Source organism: Juglans microcarpa x Juglans regia, chromosome 3S, assembly GCF_004785595.1.
Source record: "Juglans microcarpa x Juglans regia isolate MS1-56 chromosome 3S, Jm3101_v1.0, whole genome shotgun sequence".
NCBI lineage: Eukaryota > Viridiplantae > Streptophyta > Magnoliopsida > Fagales > Juglandaceae > Juglans > Juglans microcarpa x Juglans regia.
In genome coordinates, this window is record NC_054599.1 from 299,260 (window position 1) to 321,495 (window position 22,236).

General features: G+C 37.9%; 2 protein-coding genes across 2 annotated transcripts; both read left to right on the top strand.

Annotated features, from left to right (window-relative positions):
* The first annotated feature begins 16,226 nt into the window (after positions 1-16,226).
* Positions 16,227-17,976, top strand: LOC121257808 (endoplasmic reticulum chaperone BiP-like). Its single transcript, XM_041159053.1, has 2 exons — positions 16,227-16,665; positions 17,555-17,976. Exons 1-2 carry the CDS (start codon positions 16,227-16,229, stop codon positions 17,974-17,976), a joined length of 861 nt encoding a protein of 286 aa, XP_041014987.1.
* LOC121258015 lies at positions 17,482-19,881 on the top strand. Its single transcript, XM_041159334.1, has 2 exons — positions 17,482-18,614; positions 19,598-19,881. The coding sequence occupies exons 1-2, from the start codon at positions 18,058-18,060 to the stop codon at positions 19,746-19,748; spliced, it is 708 nt and encodes a 235-aa protein (XP_041015268.1). The 5' UTR covers positions 17,482-18,057; the 3' UTR covers positions 19,749-19,881.
* Positions 19,882-22,236: the final 2,355 nt, after the last annotated feature.

The window sequence follows — 22,236 nt, forward strand, 5'->3', positions numbered from 1 at the left end:
AATCGGTCCAACCGATTTGCACCCTTAATATTTATAAACTCCAAATTCTCAATGCCATATAAAAATTATTGTTTCAAATCAACTACCTCAATACAACCAACCTCCCAAAATACCAAATCATCAGAATACGACAAAATTACTTAATAAAATTCGTCAATATTCATATAAACCTTTTATGCTTAGTCCACTATGCTTAAATTATCTCACTCATGCTCCGTAATCTTGATCCTCAGTTGAAACATTCAAATTATCTAAAAAATATTATGGAGATAAGAGATGAGTTATCAACAACTCAGTAAGCAGAGAACATATACTAGTATGTAAACATGAGCATTTACAAAGTTCAGAATGCAAAAAAAAATATTTACTTTTAAAATGCAGAATTAGAACATTTGCTTTCAGAATGTAGAATCAAAATATGTTATAAAAATAATAGAGCGAAACTTTCAGAAACATTCTTATTCAAAAATCATTTGGCATATCATAATATGATTTATCATCTTCATATCATATCAGAGTATCACATCGGAATAGAGACCATGTTTAACCTTCGTGATAGGGTTATAAACTATCATTATACCTGTGACGAGGTTTTATACCACTATTATACTCGTGGCAGGGCCTTAACGAAATAGATAAAAAAACATAACAGAATCATAAAGTCATGTTAAAGGTTTTCATATGCCACATCATATCAAAAGAGAGTATTGAATAGATTTAGATTGTTTCACGTATTCAGAAACAGATTCAAAACATCTTCACTTAATCAACGCAAAACTTTTCAGATCTCATATTCGCTCTTTTTCACAGTTCAGAAGTATAATTCTAAAATAAGCTCATGTCTATACCAGTCATGACAGAAAATACTTCATTCTTATACAAAGTTTCATGAGTAATGCAAAACATATGACTGAGATTGTTTTCACATTTCTTTTCAAAACATATCATGCACATTTTTATAAAATTAACATCAGTCATTTCTTTTATGCAAAGTCTAATATAGGATTCTCGCTTATCTGGACATTTTATTTTCTCTTAATTTTCCCACAACAGTGCTGAACAAAATCAATCGTCACCTATAAAATTAGACACGTAACTTAAATCTCTAATTAAACCCATATTTTAATATTTAAACCTAAAATATTAAAATAAACTACTTTCCTAAAATTCTTAAATTCTCATAACCCTCAAATAAATCAACATCTACTAAACATCTCTGACTATTACATCAAAAATCTAAATTAGTTTCCTCATTCAAGCATCTAATTTCTCTTGGTTTTATCAATCATATCGTAAAATATAAATCCTACACTTAACACTTATTAGCAGGGGTATTTACGGTTTTTACATAACTTAAACAAGTGGTATTTTTGTAATAACGCTAAACTAGGGATACATAGTTATATTACGAAAATAACACAAAAAGCAAGCTTAATTTCTGAGAATAACAGAGTGGCGAGCACCGTGCGAGAAGGTCTTAAGGGCTCGTTTGGATAATGAGATGAGATGGTTTTAGACTAATTGAATAAAATATTGTGAAAATATTATTTTTTTAATATTATTATTGTTTTGAGATTTGAAGAAGTTGAATTGTTTATTATATTTTGTGTGAAAATTTGATAAAATTCTAATGATGAGATGAGATGGGATGGTTTCTCTATCCAACTAAACACTTAGACTTACTAAGGGAGCAACATGTGTGGTGGCGGCCGAGGTGAAGATCGATGGTGGCAAGGCTGGGAGCTGCGATAGAGCACTGTGGAAGGGAGAGAGAAAGTGACGTGAGAGAGAGAAATAACATGACGTGAGGGTAAGAGAGAGATTATCGAGAGGAAAACAACTGGCTTAGGGTGGGGTGAAGTGCCCGGTAGCACTTTCTATGCAGGTGGCAATGACATGGAGGGGGGTTAGCAATGTGTGGTGGTTGGTTTGAGGCTCACGGTTGGGAAAATAAATCTTCTATTTCGGTGTGGTGCAAACAACAGAGGACATGCAAGTGGAGTTGGACGGCGGCTTGGTGTCTTACGGTTCACGATACAAGGTGGCAGCGTGTGGAGGTGCTTTGGCAGTGGGGTCACCTCACGGTGGTGCAGTTGCAGTGAGGTTTCTGCAACAAGGAGGGGTCGACTGTGCATGGGCTTTGGTTGTGTCGTTCGTTGTTTTTCCTGTGATGGTGGTTGGCATGTCCGTGAAGGGCTTACTCAGGTGGCGGGTTCTGTGGTTGGGTGGTGTAGTATCAGTGGACATTCGTGCATGGCTAGGGGTTGGCTTACGTGGGACGTGGCCTTGACGTGTGAACGTGGGGGCTGGTTTCCGTTTGAGTACACAAAGTGGCTGTGACTGATGGTGGTTGAACACGGTTGGGCTTCGTGCTAGGTTCACAGTGGCTAGGCGAAAATGTTGGTGGAAGCTGGCAGACGTTGATGGCCAGGAGATGGTGGCTAGACGTGGTGCAATTGTTGTGGCGTTGGGCAACGACATGAGCTGTAGGTTACGTTGGGTATGCCATGACTAGTTGTGGCATGAAAGGGACTGAGAGTAGAGGCCAGGGCTCTATGGCAGCGGTGAACCACTAGGCGAGAGCTTGTTTCCTACGTGGTTGGGGATCGATTGTGGGAGGTTTACCACAACTTGATAAATTGATAATGGTAGTTTCCAAAACTGCTTGTACGTGGGAAAGATATAGAGGGAAGGAAACTGAAGGAATTTTGGATGTGCAACAACCCTAGTTGAGGGAGATTTCTACATGTGGATGAGATGATATATATAGGTGGTTGAAACCCTAGGAATAGAAAATGAGGAAGAAACGTGCATGGGTTTAAATATGTTGAAGACAATAGGTTCAAGGAATTTTAACGTGAATGGAACTCAAAAATTGTAACCTTTGTTTGAAATTGGAAACGTTAATGGTCTTGGGTTTTATAAATAAACCGAGCCTTAATCTCATGTTCAAAATAAAATCAATCGTTCAATAATATCTTCAGGCCTATAGAAAAATTTCTTGGGCCAAGTTCAAATTATTTAGGGCCACTTGATCCACGAATATTAAAAGGGCTTTTATCCAATTATTAAGCCCAATAAAACTCTCATAATCTACCATAGAAATTTATGAGCCCATAGTCTTTCCAAAATTTTCCGATTAATCTAATTTGGGCTTCTATGAATATTGGGCCATTGATATACTCTAAAATTAACTTGCGGGCTTATCCATAAATATTAAACCCTAAAAAAATTATAGAACATGGGCTTGGTCTAAGCTCGGTGTTGGGCCTAGGTGTTACACTTAAGGAGCCACATAGAGTTGAGAGGAAAGGCAAATGACCTCGTCCTTTGAGGATTTGAGCTTAGTGCCCAACTCATCAATGTGTTGTTGAAACCATGCAAGTTTCTCCTTCACATTCTCAGTAGCGTGCTGGAGTTGGAAGTAATGCCCATCGACTTTGCTGAGCTCATTTCTAGCAGACTAGAGCCTAGTCTCTAAATGGGCTAATTTCTCACGGACAACAATGAGGTCTAAACAAAAGATGCTGACAAGAATCTTCAACCTTTGAATCTCTCTCTGTGTAGACAAAGAAACGCCCTTTCACCTCTCACACATACCTCAATGCCTCCTCTAGTTTGGCCTCCAACACGTCTTCCAAGGGTGTTGATGCACGATTAGCCTCCCGATGATGCTCCAGGGCCTTGACCAAGTCACTTTGCGCCCTTTCAAGATAGGACTTCTCCACAACCAAGACACGATGAAGTCTAGAAACCTTAGTCTTTAGAACGAGTGAGTGCCTAACCAGGAGTACGCAGCCTCACATTGCTCCTTCTCCTCCATTGCCTAAAAAACAATTTGTCAAGCTCCCTCCATGAAGGAATGGGAAGATTGGACTTGTTCCTCCAAACTAGATTGGCAGTTAGCAATCCATTGGGCTAAGGAATGTAAACCTTGCGACGACCGATTAAGATTAGTTAACAAAATGTGAAGAAAGGATCACACAAACAGAAAGAGATGATACACATAGGGTCAGAAGACCCACCCATCCGCGGGGTAGGCAAATAAGGTTGTGCTAGGGAAAGACTACACATCTCCGGGCAAGGACCAACCTCATGAGGAGCTACACCGAGTAAATGATGGCCTATCTATTCAGTAAAAGCCACCAGCAAAGCAACTGAATAAGCCCTAAGACTTGTTGTAGGTACCATGAGTTGATTCCCTAGAAGCTCAACAAAACCATGAGCTTCCTCGCCATGATTAACAATAAGTGAGGACTCACCCTCGGGGAGGAAGCCCCCGGAACTTCCTCGCCAAGAGAAGCGCACCTCCCCAACAATCACAAGAGTTTCCACATCATAAACAGTGGCTTGCTCTGAAGAGGGCAAGCCAACAACAACTTCAACATCCTCTACCACGGTTTCAACATCCTTTAACATGGTTTCGGGGACAACGGTAGCAAGCTCTTCCTCGCCAAACGAATTCCCTCACTGTTGAAGAAGAAGACAATTACTTAAACCTTTAATGCAAGGCTACAAGAAAGGAGCCCGAGAATATGTCGAGGATGGAGTTGAAGAATGAAGAGTCTAAGAATGAGTCCACATCTTGGGCTCCTTGATCAATCACCTCTGCAAGACAGTCAAGATGTATCGGTAGAGGTGAAGGTTGCGTTTTTTTTATGGCCACCAGACGAAGGGGACTATTGGTGAGTGAGGACGCTCTGTTCCTCTCTTCGGGAGCATGGCCCACCACAAACTCTGTCACCTCTAGTACAAGCTTCTTTCCTTTAGGGTCCATTGGAGCAGGAGCAAACCTTTTCCACCTATAAGAGAACCTTGGACTCGTTGAACCAGGTATTTGATGGCCTACAAATCAAGACCGATCTGGTGACACCAAGAAACGGTTAATGTTTTCTCAAGTGAGGACTACATCAGAGTTGAATAAATTTTGGAGTTTCCCTAACCCATGAGTAGATGATAAGAAACTCCATCTCTCCCCTAGTGGGAATAACCTCAAAGTCACGACCGTTGGGAACATGACGCCACAAGGCCCTCATTGGAAACTCACAACGGCTGCGTTACCAACAAGACACTGCCACCCAAATCAAAAGACAAAAAAGAATTTTCTATTGTAGTTTTTCACGTGAGAATAACAAGATTGCAAATGTACAATCTAGTAGCCTGTCCATGAATAAAAGCTACACCAGTTTCCATCGTGTTGTCTGATACCATGGACATAGAAGAATTTGCAAGTGATGAGGTCTGGGTTCTCCTCTCCTGCCAAGGCCTGCCTCCAAACAATGCAACGTGACAACATAATCCTTTAGGAATTGGGTACAAGCTATGCAAGGGCCATGCCCAAAAAACTCAGGATGTCTCGAGCTGGGTGACAAAAAGGGAGCCTTAGCCCCATTAAGAACATGCCTATGTACAGACCAAAGTGCTTAGCAATCCCCTCAGGATTGACAATGCAGCAGTGAGAGTCACGAATGATCATATCCACCAAGTTGGGGATACCATACCAGTCTCTCGTTGAATCTAACTCCACCTAAGTAGTGGTGGCGAACCAACGACCCCCTTTGAAAGTAACCAGCCGTAAGGACTCATCATCATATGACCCTTCAGGAAGTGAAGTAGGAAGTATTTCTAGAAGTCATTTAGGTAGAAGAGTGAAGAGATTCGAATGAAGGCGACAATGATTTTGGCGGACACGAAGAGCATGAAGGTAAAGGGAGTGGAATGGTTAGGCAAATGTAGGAAACACTTTGGGCAAGAAAAGAGAATGGAAAAGGTTAAATAGAGAAGATGATGACGGTTACATGAATGTGAAATGGCAAAAGGCATAGTAGTTAAAGCCAAAGAAAAGACGCCATGTGTTGAAAGCAAATAGAACTAGCCAAACAAATCCTACATTCTATGCTGCACGATGAAATGAAAGGATTAAACTACATCAAACATATTATATGAGCTCAGGGATAAAGTCACAACTCATATTCCCTAATGTCTAGATGAGTCCATAAAGATAAATTCTAGAAGAACGTAATCCATATGGAAACTTGACTAATCGTATCCCAATGAGATACGAATCTTTAAAGATAAGCCCAAGCAAGATATCTGCGTCGAATAGGTGCCATTAACAGTCGAATCATGCTAGAGAATGTAACATACCAAAATGGGCACTGATTCATTTCTACGAATAAGTTTTATCGTATTAGGTCACATCAACCTTTATATATAAATCACCAGGTACGTACCATTGAGATATAAATTCTTTAGCTATAGGAAATGCATAATGTTTCACTAACTTAAGCATCAAAGTCATTTCTCACTAGGTACTTAGAGCTCTTCTTTCTGGCATAGGTTGTTAGGACACGCCGTAGGCATATTGAAAATTACATCAACATTATATATATATATATATATATTATAATTATCTATGTATAGAGTATATCCAGTAGTTATGATGAATATATATGTTTGCACGCATAATTCACTATTTTATAATTATATTGATATCTTATTCAAATTAATTGATTAGAGTGGGATAAGAGTCAAAGTAGTCATATCTTGTATGCATTTAATTGTATTTGTAAATAATTGTGAATAATCGTGATTGTTTTAATAAATTATATCTAATTGTATATTACAAGTCCGAGAATTTTGTTATTTAATTCTTTTATTATATTTTTTAATTCATTTTTTTTAAATAATAAACGAGTTTAAGGTCCGTTTGAGAATATAACTACTCTCAGGTATTGTCAGATATTTTCAAATATTTTATTTCCAAACATCACTTAAATACAATACACTTTTTAATTTCAAATATTTAATTTTTTCATCAAACTATTACCTATTCACTATAATTTTTCTAAATTTTTAAACAAAACACAAAAAAATAATACAAATTTTTCAAATTTTAAAACAAGAATAATATTCAAAATTTATATTTAAAATTTTTTTATTCAATTGTTTTCCTCTCATTTTAAAAAATCTAATAAAATATCGTAACCTTACCTTTTTCACTATTATTTAAAAATTCTCATCTCATATCATTTCATCTTGTACCGATTGAGTGCTTGCACGGTTCGATTCTTTTGTTGTCCTCTTAAGTGGAACTTAGATGTGAAAATGCCTTATTCGAAGCAAGTTCAGACTTGTAAATAAGCTCAATTCGAACTTAGTCAATATTTTATCATTAATTTTTACTACTATTTATTATTATTAAATATTTTATCATTAATTTTTTATCACTTTTTATCACTATTCACATATCATTAATTTTTTTTTTTTTTTTTTTTTTATCACTATTGACAACCCAAACATAGAGCCATTTTTATGCAATTGATCCGAGATAGCTCGCTGAACTCGGCTCGATTTCAACCGATCTATATTTTACCATTGATTGCTTCATTATTAGCCTTTGATTGCTTCATTAACGGCTGCCCTAACAAAGCCTTCGATTGATTCTTGGATTGCAACCAATGGATGAGAAGGCCGAGAGCAGCGCACTAAAGAAGATAAGGTCACCCTGTGATGTTGAGGCATTAAAGAAATGCTTGGAGGAGAACGACGGGGACTACGTGAAATGCCAATCTCAAATTGAGGCATTCAAGTCCTCATGTTCACTAAAGAAGCCGAACACATCTCAAGAATCTGCACCACAGCTCAGAACTGGTGTGGTCTCTGGCCTCTGACAATCGAAGTTCTTTGATTTGAATTATAATTTCTATCTCGGTCTTTATTTTTGTAATTTATTTTTCAAGTTTCTTTGCTGAATATTTGGAATTGTACTTTCTTTTTCTTAAATTATTTTATTTATGAACTTAGAATAAGCTTGGGATAACTTTTCAAGGCCTAATTGTACTGCTAGTCGAACGTTTAGAATTGGTTGCTTTTCAATGTTGGTTATCTGGGAATAAGACGTTAATCTTAGCTTAATTCTGTTTACAATTGCACTTGGTAAAACTGGGTTGATTACTTTTTTACGAAGGGCGCACCTTTTGTAGTCTCTGCATCACTTGTGGATCTAGATTGCAATTATACTCTATGGATATGCTTGCTTAAATCATGTTCTCACTTTGCTTGTTTCTTTTTGCTCAATTATTCGCTATTGAGTGTTGAGGTATTAAGAGTCCAGCCAGTTAGTCGCTGCCTAGCTAGGAGGCATGCATGGGGACTTGTTTTGCCATAATTTTGCCAATTTTGTTTCTCGAAATTATTTAGATTTCAGGTTTACTGGGTTGATAATTGATAGAAAATGAGAAAATTGATTATGATTGCAGGCAAACAATTTATGTTGTCATTTTCTGCTTCTTAGAATGCATTTAGGTGTTTTGTTTTGTATACTTCCTATTTCATTCGTTTTAATAAAATTTTCTTTCTTACTTATAAAAAAAAATTATTGTAGGCAAACATATTTGAAACCATTGAGTGACCTGATGAAAAATAGGACACTGAAGGTATTAGTGAAATGAGTCAGATAAGATGGATTGAAATCACATGCATTGAAAAATATTTTTTCAGAAAGTAGAAGAATAGTCCGAGAAAAGTAAGTCTAAATATTTCTTCGATAGGTAAAAGAATAGTCTGGAAAATTACCTGACTCAAGTTAAGCTGCTATTGAGACAGATTATGCTTATAACCGATCACTCTGGCTTTACAGTTGATTCATACTCTCAGCATACAAGAGTAAAGCTTATATCATAGCAAGTTTGTAGTTAGCTTTTGAGCTGAATGTAAATATTTTGGTGTTTTTTTCCTTCAATCAGGCTTGTTAAAAGTTAAGCATGATTTATTTTCATGTACAAACTTAAAATTGTCTAAAAGTCTAGATTGTAAGCTGACTTTGGCTACCTCAGACCAAGTTGTTGTTTTATTTTCCTGATCAACGAAGTGATTTTATCCTTTGCCAAATTTACCATTATACATCTTCAAATAATGTACCATGTCATTTATCTAGGCAGTGAATAATGTATCTTATCCTCTAAGCACACTTCCCTGGCTGCTGAGTTAGACTGCTTGACAACAATTGAACATATACTGCAGAATTGTCTTCGTCCAAAACATGCTATTGTTTTTACTATATTTGAGTTGCACATGGTATCATCTTCATCTAATCATGTTGTGTTAGTGTTTTTAATTTTACTCTAGTTCATAGAGGCCTGAATGGGGTGGCTGTTGTACATCTGTTTATGACCCTCTGTGAAATTAGGACCTAAAATCCGAAGGCAGGAAGTTATTGCAGCGTCCACGCTATTAGGGTTTATCCTGCTCTTTTTATAGATTGCAGTTATCAATTGTTTGGAAAGTTGTCTTGAATCACCGGTATTTCTATCCAACATCTTAGTTGCATGAAGTTCTCTACTCTCTTTCTCTGTGCTTGAATTATCAAAATCTTTTCGGTAAATTGCATGCTGTGTTCCCCCAAGCAAAAGGAAAAAGAAAATGAAAACATCTCTCACTTAACTTCCATCTTTTTCATTCTTATACTTGATACTTGCTAGAAATGAATGAAAATTTTTTCCGTCTACTCTGTTTAATCAATGACTTCATGTGTAATTTCAACCATAAAATTCTAAGGTTTGTCGAAGAAAAATATTTAATGGAATTGTGATTGCCAGTTTATTGATATGTATTTATATGTTAAATAGAAGCAGGTTTAAGAACATACTCCCCTAATTGCCAAAAAATGTACACTAGAATAAAAAATGGTCTCCATCTAGGGCCTAAAAACAAGGGCGACTGCTTGAAATGCCAAATTCCATTAGAAGCTTTGAAGTTCTTAAACTCTCTCAAGAAACATAGCCCGCTTAGGCTTGGTACTGATCTTCCCTTAATTTCTTTTAATAATTTAGTGGAGGGGAACTTTTATTTTAAGTTACATTGTTGCAAACTTGGTTTTGGTTTATGTTATTCAATGCAGTCTTCTTGTGAGGTGTCTGAATGCTTGAAATTGAAGAAGTATTTTAGTTCACGAAAAACATGTAACTTGCGTTTCGAAATATTCTAAAGAATTGAACATCTATCCGCCATTACACCCTCTCCCAATACTCTCTGAAGAAAATAACTCTCCGGTGCGCTCTTGCCATTTGAATTTTGATCTCAAGAAAACAACTAAAACCCTTTGCATTTTTGTCCCCTCTTTTTCTCTCGACTTTCCTCTTGTTCTGGTGGATGCTTGAAGCCCGATCTACATTGCCACAGGCGCACGTGAATCTCAGACATTACCCCCACACAGCAACATTTCGACTCCCTTTCGTCCATTATCCAAGAAGCAGGTCTCGCTCATACCCTTTTATCAACGTGGGACTAGTTTTCTCTTCTCTTTTACTGGTAGCTAGCTAGCCTTTGTTCATACGGAAAATGATAGTATGACTAATATACCCACCAAATGTGTCCATTCATATATTTTTTATTTTTATATATTTTCTTAATGGTTAAGCGACTATTAGTATTTTTTTTTTCCTTAATGGTTAAGGATTTTTAAAAAATGCTTAAAGAAAAAGGAAAAAAAAATCATTTGTACTAATATGCATATTTGGTGAGCATATTTGATAGGCACCCTAGCATTGTCCTTGTTCAGACTCCCTTGTCCACAACACAGGATGTCAATGTTGGTCTGAATGCCTCTTCCATTAGGTTTCTTTCATTATTTACAGAAAAGAGTTACAACGTTTGCTAGATATTTCAGCGTAATTTTAGCCCCTAATTTCTGCCGATTTCTCTATAACACGTTAAGTGTCTATACACGTTAAGTCTATTTATAGTTAGCCTATTTCTCTTCTATAATATTTAATTATAGAAAGACCTAAATTATATTTGTAACATCCCCCCTCAAATTGATGCTGGTGGATCAAGAAGCATCAATTTGTCAACTAAGAACTGATGCCGGTGCTGAGAAAGATCTTTAGTGAATATGTCTACAGTTTGTCATTCAATAGAAATGTGAGGAAGAGTAATCACATGTTTGTCAAAGGATTCACGTATGGAATGTCAATTGACTTCAATATGTTTTGTACGCTCATGGAAGACAAGATTAGCGGCGATCTGAATAGCACTGGTATTATCAACATGAAGAGGAGTGGGATGCAGCTAAGGAAAACCAAGTTCATCGAATAACCCACGAAGCCATGTGATCTCAGAGCATGCGAAAGACATAGCACGATACTCAGACTCAGTAGAGGACTTGGAAACTCTGTCTTGCTTCTTACTCTTCCAAGAAATGAGTGCATTGCCTAAGAACATGCACCAGTCGGTAACAGAGCAACGAGTATCTGCACATCTGGCCCAATCAGCATCACTATACCCCACCAACTGTAAGGAAGATTCTTTAAAAAAGAGCAACCCACGTGTAGAGGTGCCCTTCAGATATCGGAGAATGCAGCGAACAACGGCTAAATGAAGATGTCGGGGAGCCTGCATAAATTGATTGACTTATAGTTAGAGTAAGCTGTACCTCAAGGCCAAGAAAGTACTGCAGGGGATCAAGATCTTTCATGTGAAATGAGGCCTTGAGATGCTATTGTAATTGCTTGCTTAACTCAGTATCTGAGCCAATAATCACAATGTCATCGACATATACGAGAAGCAATACGATTCCTGTAGAAGTCTTGCGAAGAAAAAGAGAGGAATCAAACTGACTTTGAGTAAAATGAAAATTAAGCAGGTTAGAGCGAAATTTGTCAAACCCACGCGGAGCCTGTTTCAGTCCATACAAGGACCGACGTAGCCGACAAACCTTTGAGGAGGGTGTAGCAAACATGCCGGGAGGTGGGGACATATAGATTTATTCCTTCAAATCCCCGTGTAGAAAAACATTATTCACATCCATCTGCCGGAGAGACCACCCTTGCGATGCAGCAAGTGCCAAGATAGTCTGCATAGTAGTCATTTTGGCAACATGTGCAAATGTTTCTTTATAATCAATACCATACTCATGTCGGTTCCCAAGAACCACGAGACAGACCTTATATCTGTCCAGTGAGCCATCAGCTTGAAACTTGACTAAGTACACCCATTAACAACCAATAGGTTTGACATCAGAGTGACAAATTATAAGGTCCCAAGTGTGATTGTCTTGAAGAGCTTGGATTTCCTCTTGCATGGCTTGCTGCCAACATGCTTGGGTGGATGCCTGGGTATAAGAGTGAGGAACAAAAATAGTGTCGAGAGTGGCAGTAAGCGAGATGTGAGGAAAGTCATACCTATCCAGTGGATGTGTAACCCGGGTGGAGTGCCGAGGTATAGGAACTGCAGAATCAAATGATGGATTAGTGTCTGGAAGGGGCGTTGAAGAAGGGGGAAGATGTCGATGATACACCATACCTGGTTGAAAACGCTTAATAGAAGAAGACACATCATCAAAAGCGGGAAGGAGAGTAATAGGAGGATAAAAAATAACCTGAGATTGAAAAAAATATTGATTTTCGAAGAAAATCACATTTCGTGATATTCGAGATTTATTTGCATGAGCATCATAACAAACAAATCTTTTCTGAGCAGGACTATATCTTATAAAGGCACATGTTACAGACTGTGCAGCAAGCTTGTGATGCTCAACAGGTGGCAGATGAACAAAACAAACACACCCAAAGGTATGAAAGGATTGATACTTAAGAGATATGCCAAATAATCGAAAATAGGGAGAATCATAATCTGGAGTAGCAGTAGGCAAACGATTGATCTAATAGACAACAGTAGATAAAGCCTCTACCCAGAACTTAGAAGGTACAAAAAAGTCAATCAACAAAGTACGAATGACATCTAAGAGATGACGATTCTTACGCTCAGAGACTCCATTTTGTTGAGAAGTATAAGGATAAGAACGCTGGGAAATGATCCCCTTTTACTGAAGAAAAGTTTAAAAAGAATGAGACATGTACTCCCCCTTGAGTCGGAGCGTAAAGTTTTGATACAAGTACTGAACTGTGTCTCGACAAGCGCAACAAATTTTTGAAAGACAGAAAATACGTTAGCTTTAGAACGAAGAAAATATATCCAGGTGAATCAACTATAATCATCAATAAATGTCTCAAAATAACGATACTGACCATGAGAAATAATAGGATTCACACCCCAAACGTCAGTATGCACAATCTCAAAACAGTTAGAAGCACGACTATCATGCGCAGGAAAATGTAAAGTTTTACTTTTACCAAGACGACAAGTAGCACAATCAAAAGATACAGGAGAAGAAGAAAATGAATCTTTATCGCCCAAAAGACCATGTTTCATAAGATGAGTCAAGACACCAGAATTAGGATGACCTAATTTCTTATGCTAGACTTCATTAGTATTGATAGTAGCCGTACAAGCAAGAGAAACAACATTGGGAATAGAAAACTGTAAGGGAAATAAACGTTCTACTTTAGGCCTCTTCGCGATCACCGTCCCCGACACCTAATCTAGCACAAGACAACCACTACGAGAAAAGTGAACATCACAATTATTATCTATCAAATGTCCAACAGAAATCGAATTGGTAGACAATCCAGGAGAGACAAAAACATCGCGAAATGAAGAGCCCAAATTACCAACAGCAGTAATAGGAAGAGTACTGCCATCGACGATTTGAATATTTTGCGTGCCTTTATACTTACGAACACCATGGAGACTCGTCGTATTACCAGTCATATGATTAGAAGCGTCCGAATCAACAATCCAAGAAGTTGAGTTAGTACTCATACCTTGCAGGCCTAAGGCCGTAAAAGCAAACACAATCATCTATTGGACCATTGCTAGTGTGAGAATAGATGAATCAGAGCTTACAGTAGGTGACACAGAAGAAAAAGCAAAGGACTGAACAACAGCTTGAAAAGCTTGGGATTGGCGATTCTGAGGCCGTATTCGACAGTCTTTGATGATTTGGCCCTCTTTCTTGCAGTAGTTACAAATTTTCTTAGAACAGTTGCGAGCAATATGACCAAATTCCTTGCAACTGAAACACTGCAACTTGTTCCTCCCTCTCCCTTGTGCTGCATAGGCTACATTCACAGTCTCATAAAAGACCTTTTCAGAAGTCATTCTCATATGAGTGGTAACCGATGTTCTTCACACAACAAATCTCCCAAACAAATATCCAAAGAAGGAACCAGATCACGGTTCAATAAATCAGCGCGAATGGGCTCAAATTCGGTTCGAAGCTTCATTAAAAATTGATCGCATTGACTCTCAACATGAACTGTTTGAAGAGCCGCGAGGGCCATAGTGGGAAGCTTAGCATGAGCAATGCAGATTACTTGTTCCAAAGGTTAATAAAACCGGAATAAAATTGTGCGATAGGTAAATTGCCTTGACTATAATTACTAATTTTCAATTATAATTGGAATTTTCGAGCACTATGATCTTGATCGTAAATACAGTGAAGATAATCCCACATAGCTTAAGCCATAGTAAAATAACGAAGATTGGTCACAAGGTGAGATTCAATCGTCCCCAATAGCCAAGAGATTACCTTAGCATCATTTACCTCCCATTGAGCAAATTATTTTTCATCAGTGGGAACCTTAGCATAATTATCAATATGATTTGATAATTTTTTTCTTTTTAAAAATATCTTAAACTGAAATTCTCATGTAGGAAAATTCTTTCCAATAAAACGAATAATAGTATTCTAAATAGACATTATCAAAGAAGCAGTAAATCCAACCCAAAAGTAAATCCCACGGCAAAATGTCCCACGAAAATCAAATAGCAGAACTATCAAATCCTTGTATCAAAACCAATGGCCCACGACAACCCAAAAATGGCCCACGAAATGCTATTGTTCACTTGAAATAAATGATATTGTCCAACCCAAAAATAAATCAGAATAAACAAATGGCCCACGGAAATAAAAATCTCACGGCAAGAGGCTCACACAAGATGACCTGCCTACGGAAAAACTTCTGCCGAGAACCCAAAATAAACCCACGCGAAATGCAACCTCAGAGATGCAACCAAAGCAACCAAAATGCAACCTCAGAGAAGCAACGCAGAAAAAACTCAGAATTTCAGCGTAGAAAGTGTCGAGAATGAGAAAACACTTTTCTGAGAAAGCAACTCAGAAAGTACCGAGAATCTCCACAAGCAACTCAGAAAGTGGCGATAGGCACCAATCAATTCAGAAAGTGGCGAAATCACCGCACAAAGCCACAAGAGACTTCTCTGAAAGTAGAAGGTGCCGAAACAAACACAAGAAGCTATTGCCGAAAGAAAATTTGCCCAGAAATTGAAGAGCCCAACTCACAAAATTCTCACAAATAGCGATGGAAATCGCACACCAAAGATTAAGGCTTCATTTGGATCATGAACTACTCTCAACTCACCTCAACTCATCATTATAACTTTTTTAAATTCCAATATAAAATATAATAAATAATTTAACTTTTTTAAATTTCAAAATAATAATAATATTAAAAAATAATATTCTAATAATATTTTATTATCTCAACTCAACTCAACTCACTTCAACATCCAAATTTATCCTAAGACTACAGAAACTGAAATCAGAGTAGCAGGCTTTGATACCATGTCAATGTTGGTCTGAATGCTCTTCCATTAGGTTTCTTTCATTATTTGCAGAAAAGAGTTACAACGTTTGCTAGATATTTCAGCGTAATTTTAACATCTAATTTTTGCTGATTTCTCTGTAACATGTAAAGTGTCTATACACGTTAAGTCTATTTATAGTTAACCTATTTCTCTGCCAGACAATCATCAAGACCTAAATTATATACGTAACACAGGAGACATTTACCGATCACTTCGGTGCATTCAGAAGCAGCGTACATCTTTCTATTGTGAGATACTGCAACATGAACAGGTTATTGGGTTTTGCTATACATTACTCCTATTCACTCTCACGATACTTTTTTTTTTTTAGAATATAGGTTATTTTTTTATAAAGTATAGGATGATACATAATAACTGATAAAAAAAATAATTTTTTAATAAATAATAATTGAATAATAAATAATGAATGGTAAGAAAAATCATAATCACTAACTTTAAGGGAGCACCTCTAGTTTCTTGATCTCACCGACACGACCCTCCACCCTAGACCCTTGCCTTTCGTCCTCTCTTTCCGCAGTTTGACCTACAGTATCAAGTTTCCCCGCAAGATGACCTTTCGGGCTCTTATTCCTCAGCGGCGACGTTCCTACAATGCGAGGTTGTGGGAAGATGCAGAGAACAGAAAATTGCTTACTAATTTTCTTTACAAGAACGCCCTCTAGAGACCCAAGGTTTGTACAACTAAAGATAAGCTAATGGTGCTAGGATGCAGAAATTTGGAGAGGAGGATTGTGAAGGCTGAGATGGACTTGACGTTGGCTAAGAGTCAAGGGTGCCTCAAGAACAAATTGCAGCAAGTTGCCACCGTCCCTGCTTACTTCATTAACTCGCAGTGTCGAGCCACAGAGGATATTGGTTTCAATTTCAGCCTCAATGTGATGCGTATTATCAATGACTCAACTACTGCGGCTATAGCTTACGGGCTTGAAAAGGAGGCAAGCAGTTTGGGTGAAACAAATGTGCGCATCTTCGACTCATGTGATGGGACATTTGACATCTCTCTTCTCACCATTGAAGAGGGTGTCTCTCAAGTGAAAGCCACAGCTGATGATACCCACTTGGGAGGTGAAGACTTTGATAGCAGGAGCGTGAACCATTTTGTTCAGGAATTCAAGAGGAAGCACAAGAAGGATGGTGAGAATGGATGTCCTTGTTTTGGGCCTAACTTGTTCGATAAAATGCATGTGCGAGATTTTAATTCTTGGAGTCCTGAGGTTCAAACAAAAAATGTAGTGCTTGGATACAGTATTAAGAGGCAACCAACTCAAGCAAATTATTGGATGTGTGGTTAGAAGAAAATGACGGTTATCAAATTTGAGTTTTCAAGCTGAAGATGTTACTCTCATCTAGGGGTGCAAATGGTCCGGACCGAATACCCATAGGGACTGGTCCGGTCTGGTCCAATCGGTCCTGCCTAATTTTTTTTCTTTTTTTTTTTTATTTTTTTAAATCAATTAATAAAAAAATATTTAAAATACTAAATTAAATTAAGTGATTTATTAATGTATATTATGTAATAAACTCAATAAAAAAATATTTTATATAGTCAATGATAATAAATTAGATAAAAATTACATTATTAATTTCTATAATTACTATATAATTAACTAATTGATATTATATATTAGTTAATTCATAGAATATTAACAAGTGTTAATAACATATTTAAAATTTTATATTGTTAATAGTGATAGGTTAGATGAAGATATATATAAAATATTGTTAATTTATAGAATATTAACGAGTATTAATAACATATTTAAAATTTTATATTGTTAATTGTACAATTATTATATAAATAATATATATAAAATATTTTTATTTTTATTTTTTATTCGGTCGGTCCGGTCCGAGAAATCTCCACCCCGGGACCGGACCGAAGACCGAAATTCTTCTACTTATTAGACCGGACCGGACCATGCATTTTTTCGGTCATTTTACACCCCTATCTATGAACCAAGGGGAGAATGTGGTGTGAACCAAAGCTTTTTCACTAGTGGAGTTGATGGATTATCGGTTTTAGTTTTCTTTAAGGTGAATACAGTTCAAGGCACACTTGTGGAGACTTGGCGTCTGATTCGAGATACATTGATAGACCCATCATTTAATCATCAATATTGGTATTCAAGGTTGCAACTGGAAATGTTTCTTTTGAGATCATCCCATGTGGCGTATACAGAAATAAATGAAATGCTCTCTACTCTTGGAGATCCATTTACTCGGATTATCAGCCTAGAGGAATATCAAAGTCTTAGAAGTGGAAGTGATGTGAATTTGCAAGGAGTTGGCCTTCTCATAAATGCTAAGCCAAGAACTGGCCCCTGGTTTGTTTTGGCTTGTATAGAGGGTAGCCCACCTGCTCGTGCTGGCATTCATGAAGGAGATGAGTTGATTGAGATTAATGGGGAGAGGCTTGATGGCCGTGACAGTGAAATTGCAGCATAGAAGCTTAGTAGGTGTGTTGGAGCAACCGTTGCAGTTAAAGTCCACAATAGGAAGATTTTGATTTTCCTAGATTTTATTACCATGCACAAAAGAACCATTAATTCCCTATTAAAGGTTCAATACCTGGATCTTCTCATATTTCTTCTATTACTGCTCAAGAACCAGCCCAAAAGCCCACACAGGAGAACTGGTGTAAGAGCTTCTAATTTGCTTCAGGTTAGGGAATTTTATGATAATCTTATCCCATTCAAGGGGGATTTCCAAAGGATACGAATATCACAATATGTGGTTTGGAAGTATAGTGAGGCAGATAAGATTGGTAATGGTGCTTTGGAGCATATACACGTAGATGTTCATACACGTAAGGGTCAAACTGAAACCGATGTTTTATTAATAGGCAGTTTGAATGGCTCCTTGAGTTGTGCTGAGGTTGGGAAAGTAAGGCCAAATTGTGATTACGGGGTGAAATGGATGCCAGATCTTGTGTGGCTTTTCAATAAAAATGGCCAAGCAGATTGTGGTACAATCCCTGGGCCTATTTGTAGACCTGTCAGAGCTTCCTTAGCAATGTCATCAAATGTATCTTGCATAAAATTCTCAGAAAGAGGGTCAAATCATGGCAAAAGAGTTGCTGCCACTAGGGCTACAACCCGACCTGAAACAATCGGGTTTGCGCCCGACCCAACCCGACCTGACTGTTCTTATCCAAAGAGCCAAACCGACCCGACTCAACCCGAACAAAGAAAGATTGGGTCGAACCCGTATGACCCGACATTCACCACAGAGGGCCAAAAAAAAAAAAAAAAAGAAGAAAAAAATATGCGTTCTTCACTTCCGAATTGATTTACAAAATATTTCTATCATCTGTATGATCTTATCACAATATCAAATTATCAATCTCAGATCAACATCCCAAAAAATAAAAAATGCAAAGTGCAGTTTCAACATTTCAGCGTCTTCTTCTTACTTTACCGACAGGAGAAAAATAAAAGAGAAATCGAAAAAAAATTTCTTGGGAAACAAACAAAGAGAGAGAGAGAGAAAATTTCTTGGGATACAAAATATTTCTATCATCTGTATGATCTTCACTTCCTTCAACGCCGTGTGTGCGGAGTTGTTGGGCCAAAAGGTGAGGGCTTCCTTCCCTTCCATCACCAAGGGCTGCAACGATACCACCGCCACCAGCATCAACGTGAACAAGAAACAATAGGGAGACTTATAGTCACAGCCACCACCGGTGGCGTATGTTAAGAAGGAGAAGCAGCCGCAACAGCGGAGGTCACCGCGGTTCGCACAGGACTTTGATGGGTTGAACTGCTTCGAGACTCGCATCTCTTATTAGGCGAACTGCAGTTTGCAAGAAAGCCTTTCGAAGAGAGAGGGGTTTCGTCCATAGCGTCTTTGTGCTGGAGAGAGAGGGAGAGAGAAAGAGAGAGAGAGGGGCTAGGGTTTGTTCTGGATAAAAAGAAGAGAGGGGAGGCTGCGGTTTGATCGATTTCGTCCGCTTAAAAGCGGATGTCCAACCCGCATCTAATTTTAATCTGATTTTATACGGGCTGATCGGATCGGTTTTGTCGGGTGGGTCGGGCTTATTGTGTTTTTGCACAGGCCTAGCTGCCACCACATATCCTAAGAGTCTCGCTTGGCGAAATATCAATGAAGAAAACACATTGTCCTCAAAAGTCAGTAAAGAGCTTAAGGACCCACTTATGCAAGCTTTGATTCAAGTTGGATCAGTAGTACTTTTAAAAGTTTTGATTGAAGCGTTTTGAGCCATTGTTATTGCTGAGTTCGAGAAGCATAATTCATGGCCTGAATTTGTACCTGATTTTCTGGCTGCTATTCAAAATAGTAATCTTTTTAGCAATACTACAGGTTGTAAATGGAACACCATAAATCCCCTTACCTTCATGCATTGCTTCGACCTTTCCAGTATTTTTTGAATTCTGAAATTGTTAAGGAGTCAGTGCCACCACAGCTAGCGCAGATTGCAAAAGAAGTTCTAGTACCCTTGCTTGCTGTAGTCCAGCATTTGTTTGAAAAGTAGCCCTCTACCATAGAAGATGGTTCATCCATCCAGGATGCACTAATAGTACTTTGGGAAGTGATATATATTTTAGACGAAGCTACGTGAGAACCCTACGACCAACTCAAGGAAGCATACCCGCACCTTGTGGGCAAGGTGATCTGAAGAGGGAGGATTTGTCACAATTCGATGGTGTGAAGGGAGATCCTATTACAGCATACCATTCCCAGTGTTGTTGTTGCTGCTACAAGTCCTGCTCATTCAGAAGATGGGTGTCGTCCACTTTCTCTAAATCAGTTACATAAAGCTGGACCTAATTAGTCTAGAATATTGTTTCCACTTTCTATTTATGTTTTACTTGTTGCGCTATACACCAACTATTGGTTCTGTTATTTTTCTTGTTAGCTGATTCTGTGATGTAGACAGCTCAAATTGTTGTATATATATTTCTAGTTTTCCTTTACAAAACACACATTGAATAGAATACAGAAGAAAAGTTTTCCTCCTCTTGCCTTCTTTTCCCTTTTCTTACATGGTATCAAGAGCCCAAGTTCGTTTCCTGCTCTTGATTTCCTTTTACTTCTTATACAATGGAACAAACCAAAAATGATACAAAAACCCCTTCCCCCTTCCTCAATTTCAGTGATCCAAACAGCCCATACATAATTGATAGCGGAGACAATACCACCATCAAACTCGTAACTGACCTTCTTACATCAGAAAACTATGTGACTTGGTCCCGAGCCATGCAATGAGCCCTCAGAGCAAGGAATAAACTCTTTTATTAATGGCAGCCTCTACAAACCTGCCTCATCTAAGGATCCCTTATTCAATGCATGGGAGCGATGCAACGACATGGTTGTGACTTGGATTCAGAACTTCATCAGCACCACGATGAAGTCAAGTATGGCTTTTGTGAATGATGCTCAGGATATTTGGAATGACCTCAGGGATCGTTTCACTCAGCAGAATGGTCCTCGAATATTTCAGTTAAAAATGAGCTTGGCAAGTCTGCAACAAGAACAAGATCTTGTGAGCATATATTATGGTAAGCTCAAAACCCTGTGGGATGAACTCGTTGTGTATGATCCAATGCCTACCTGCACATGTGGACAACTACCATTCTGAATGTTAGATATCAAAAGGACAACATAATTCAATTTCTCATGGGATTGAATGATAAGTACTCTAATGTTAGAGACCAGATTATGATGATAGACCCAATTCCTTATGTTAATAAGGTTTTATCTCTTATACAGCAGCAAGAACAGCACGACCAGATCATATCTGCTTTCCCAAACCCTGAGTCTATGGCCTTAGCCACCAACACATCCTATAATTCTTTCAAAAACCATTCCAAATTACCTGCTACTACCAAGAGAAACAGACCATATTGTACCCACTGTTGCATACATGTGTATGGACATTCCCTTGAGACTCGTTTTAAAGTTGGAAATGCACAAGTGCCTAGCTATACATATTATAAACAAACTGGTCATATAGCTGAAAAATATTATAAACTGCACAGTTACCCTCCAGGTCACAAGTTTTACAAGGGGAAGAATGTTGGATCCTATGTTAATCAAGTGAGTCTAATTTCAGATTCTAACCAGGAAGAAATTAATGAAAACCAAGTAAGTTTCACCAAAGCACAATATCAGCAGCTTATGGCTTTACTTCAAAGCAAGGATACTTCGACTGCTTGCCCTTCTGTGAACTATGCTCAAGTTATTCATCAACCTGTCACAACTGAGCCAAAAGCCTCCAAAATCTCTGGTATTCCTTTTGCCCTTCCATCTTTTGCGCATAAATCCATTAATCATACTGATATACCTTGGATCATAGACTCTGGTGCAACAAATCATATGATTTGTAGTACTAAATTATTTTCTTCAAATATCTCCAAGGTTTCATACTCTGTTAAACTCCCAAATAGAACCTCTATTCCTGTCAGTCATCTAGGGAATGTGCAAGTCATTGATAACATCCTACTAAAAGATGCTTTATGTGTACCTTCTTTTTGTTTCAATTTGATTTCAGTAAAAATATTAACAGAATCACTTACCTACTGTTTGGTTTTTATGTCTAATCACTGTTTCATCCAGGACCTTTCCACCTGGACAACGATTGGGATGGCTGAAGTCAAAGGCAACCTGTATCATCTCTTGCCAGTGGTTGTCTCTCCAAATGCTTTTACTGAAGCCTTATCTTCCATACCCTTTAACTTTAAACCT

Coding starts and splice junctions, on each gene's coding strand:
- LOC121257808 (XM_041159053.1), top strand. CDS start 16,227: ATGGTGCTAGGATGCAGAAATTTGGAGAGGAGGATTGTGAAGGCTGAG. Junction 16,666..17,554: donor GAGGAAGCACAAGAAGGATG/GTGAGAATGGAT, acceptor TATCGGTTTTAG/TTTTCTTTAAGGTGAATACA.
- LOC121258015 (XM_041159334.1), top strand. CDS start 18,058: ATGCACAAAAGAACCATTAATTCCCTATTAAAGGTTCAATACCTGGAT. Junction 18,615..19,597: donor GGCAAAAGAGTTGCTGCCAC/TAGGGCTACAAC, acceptor CCTAGCTGCCAC/CACATATCCTAAGAGTCTCG.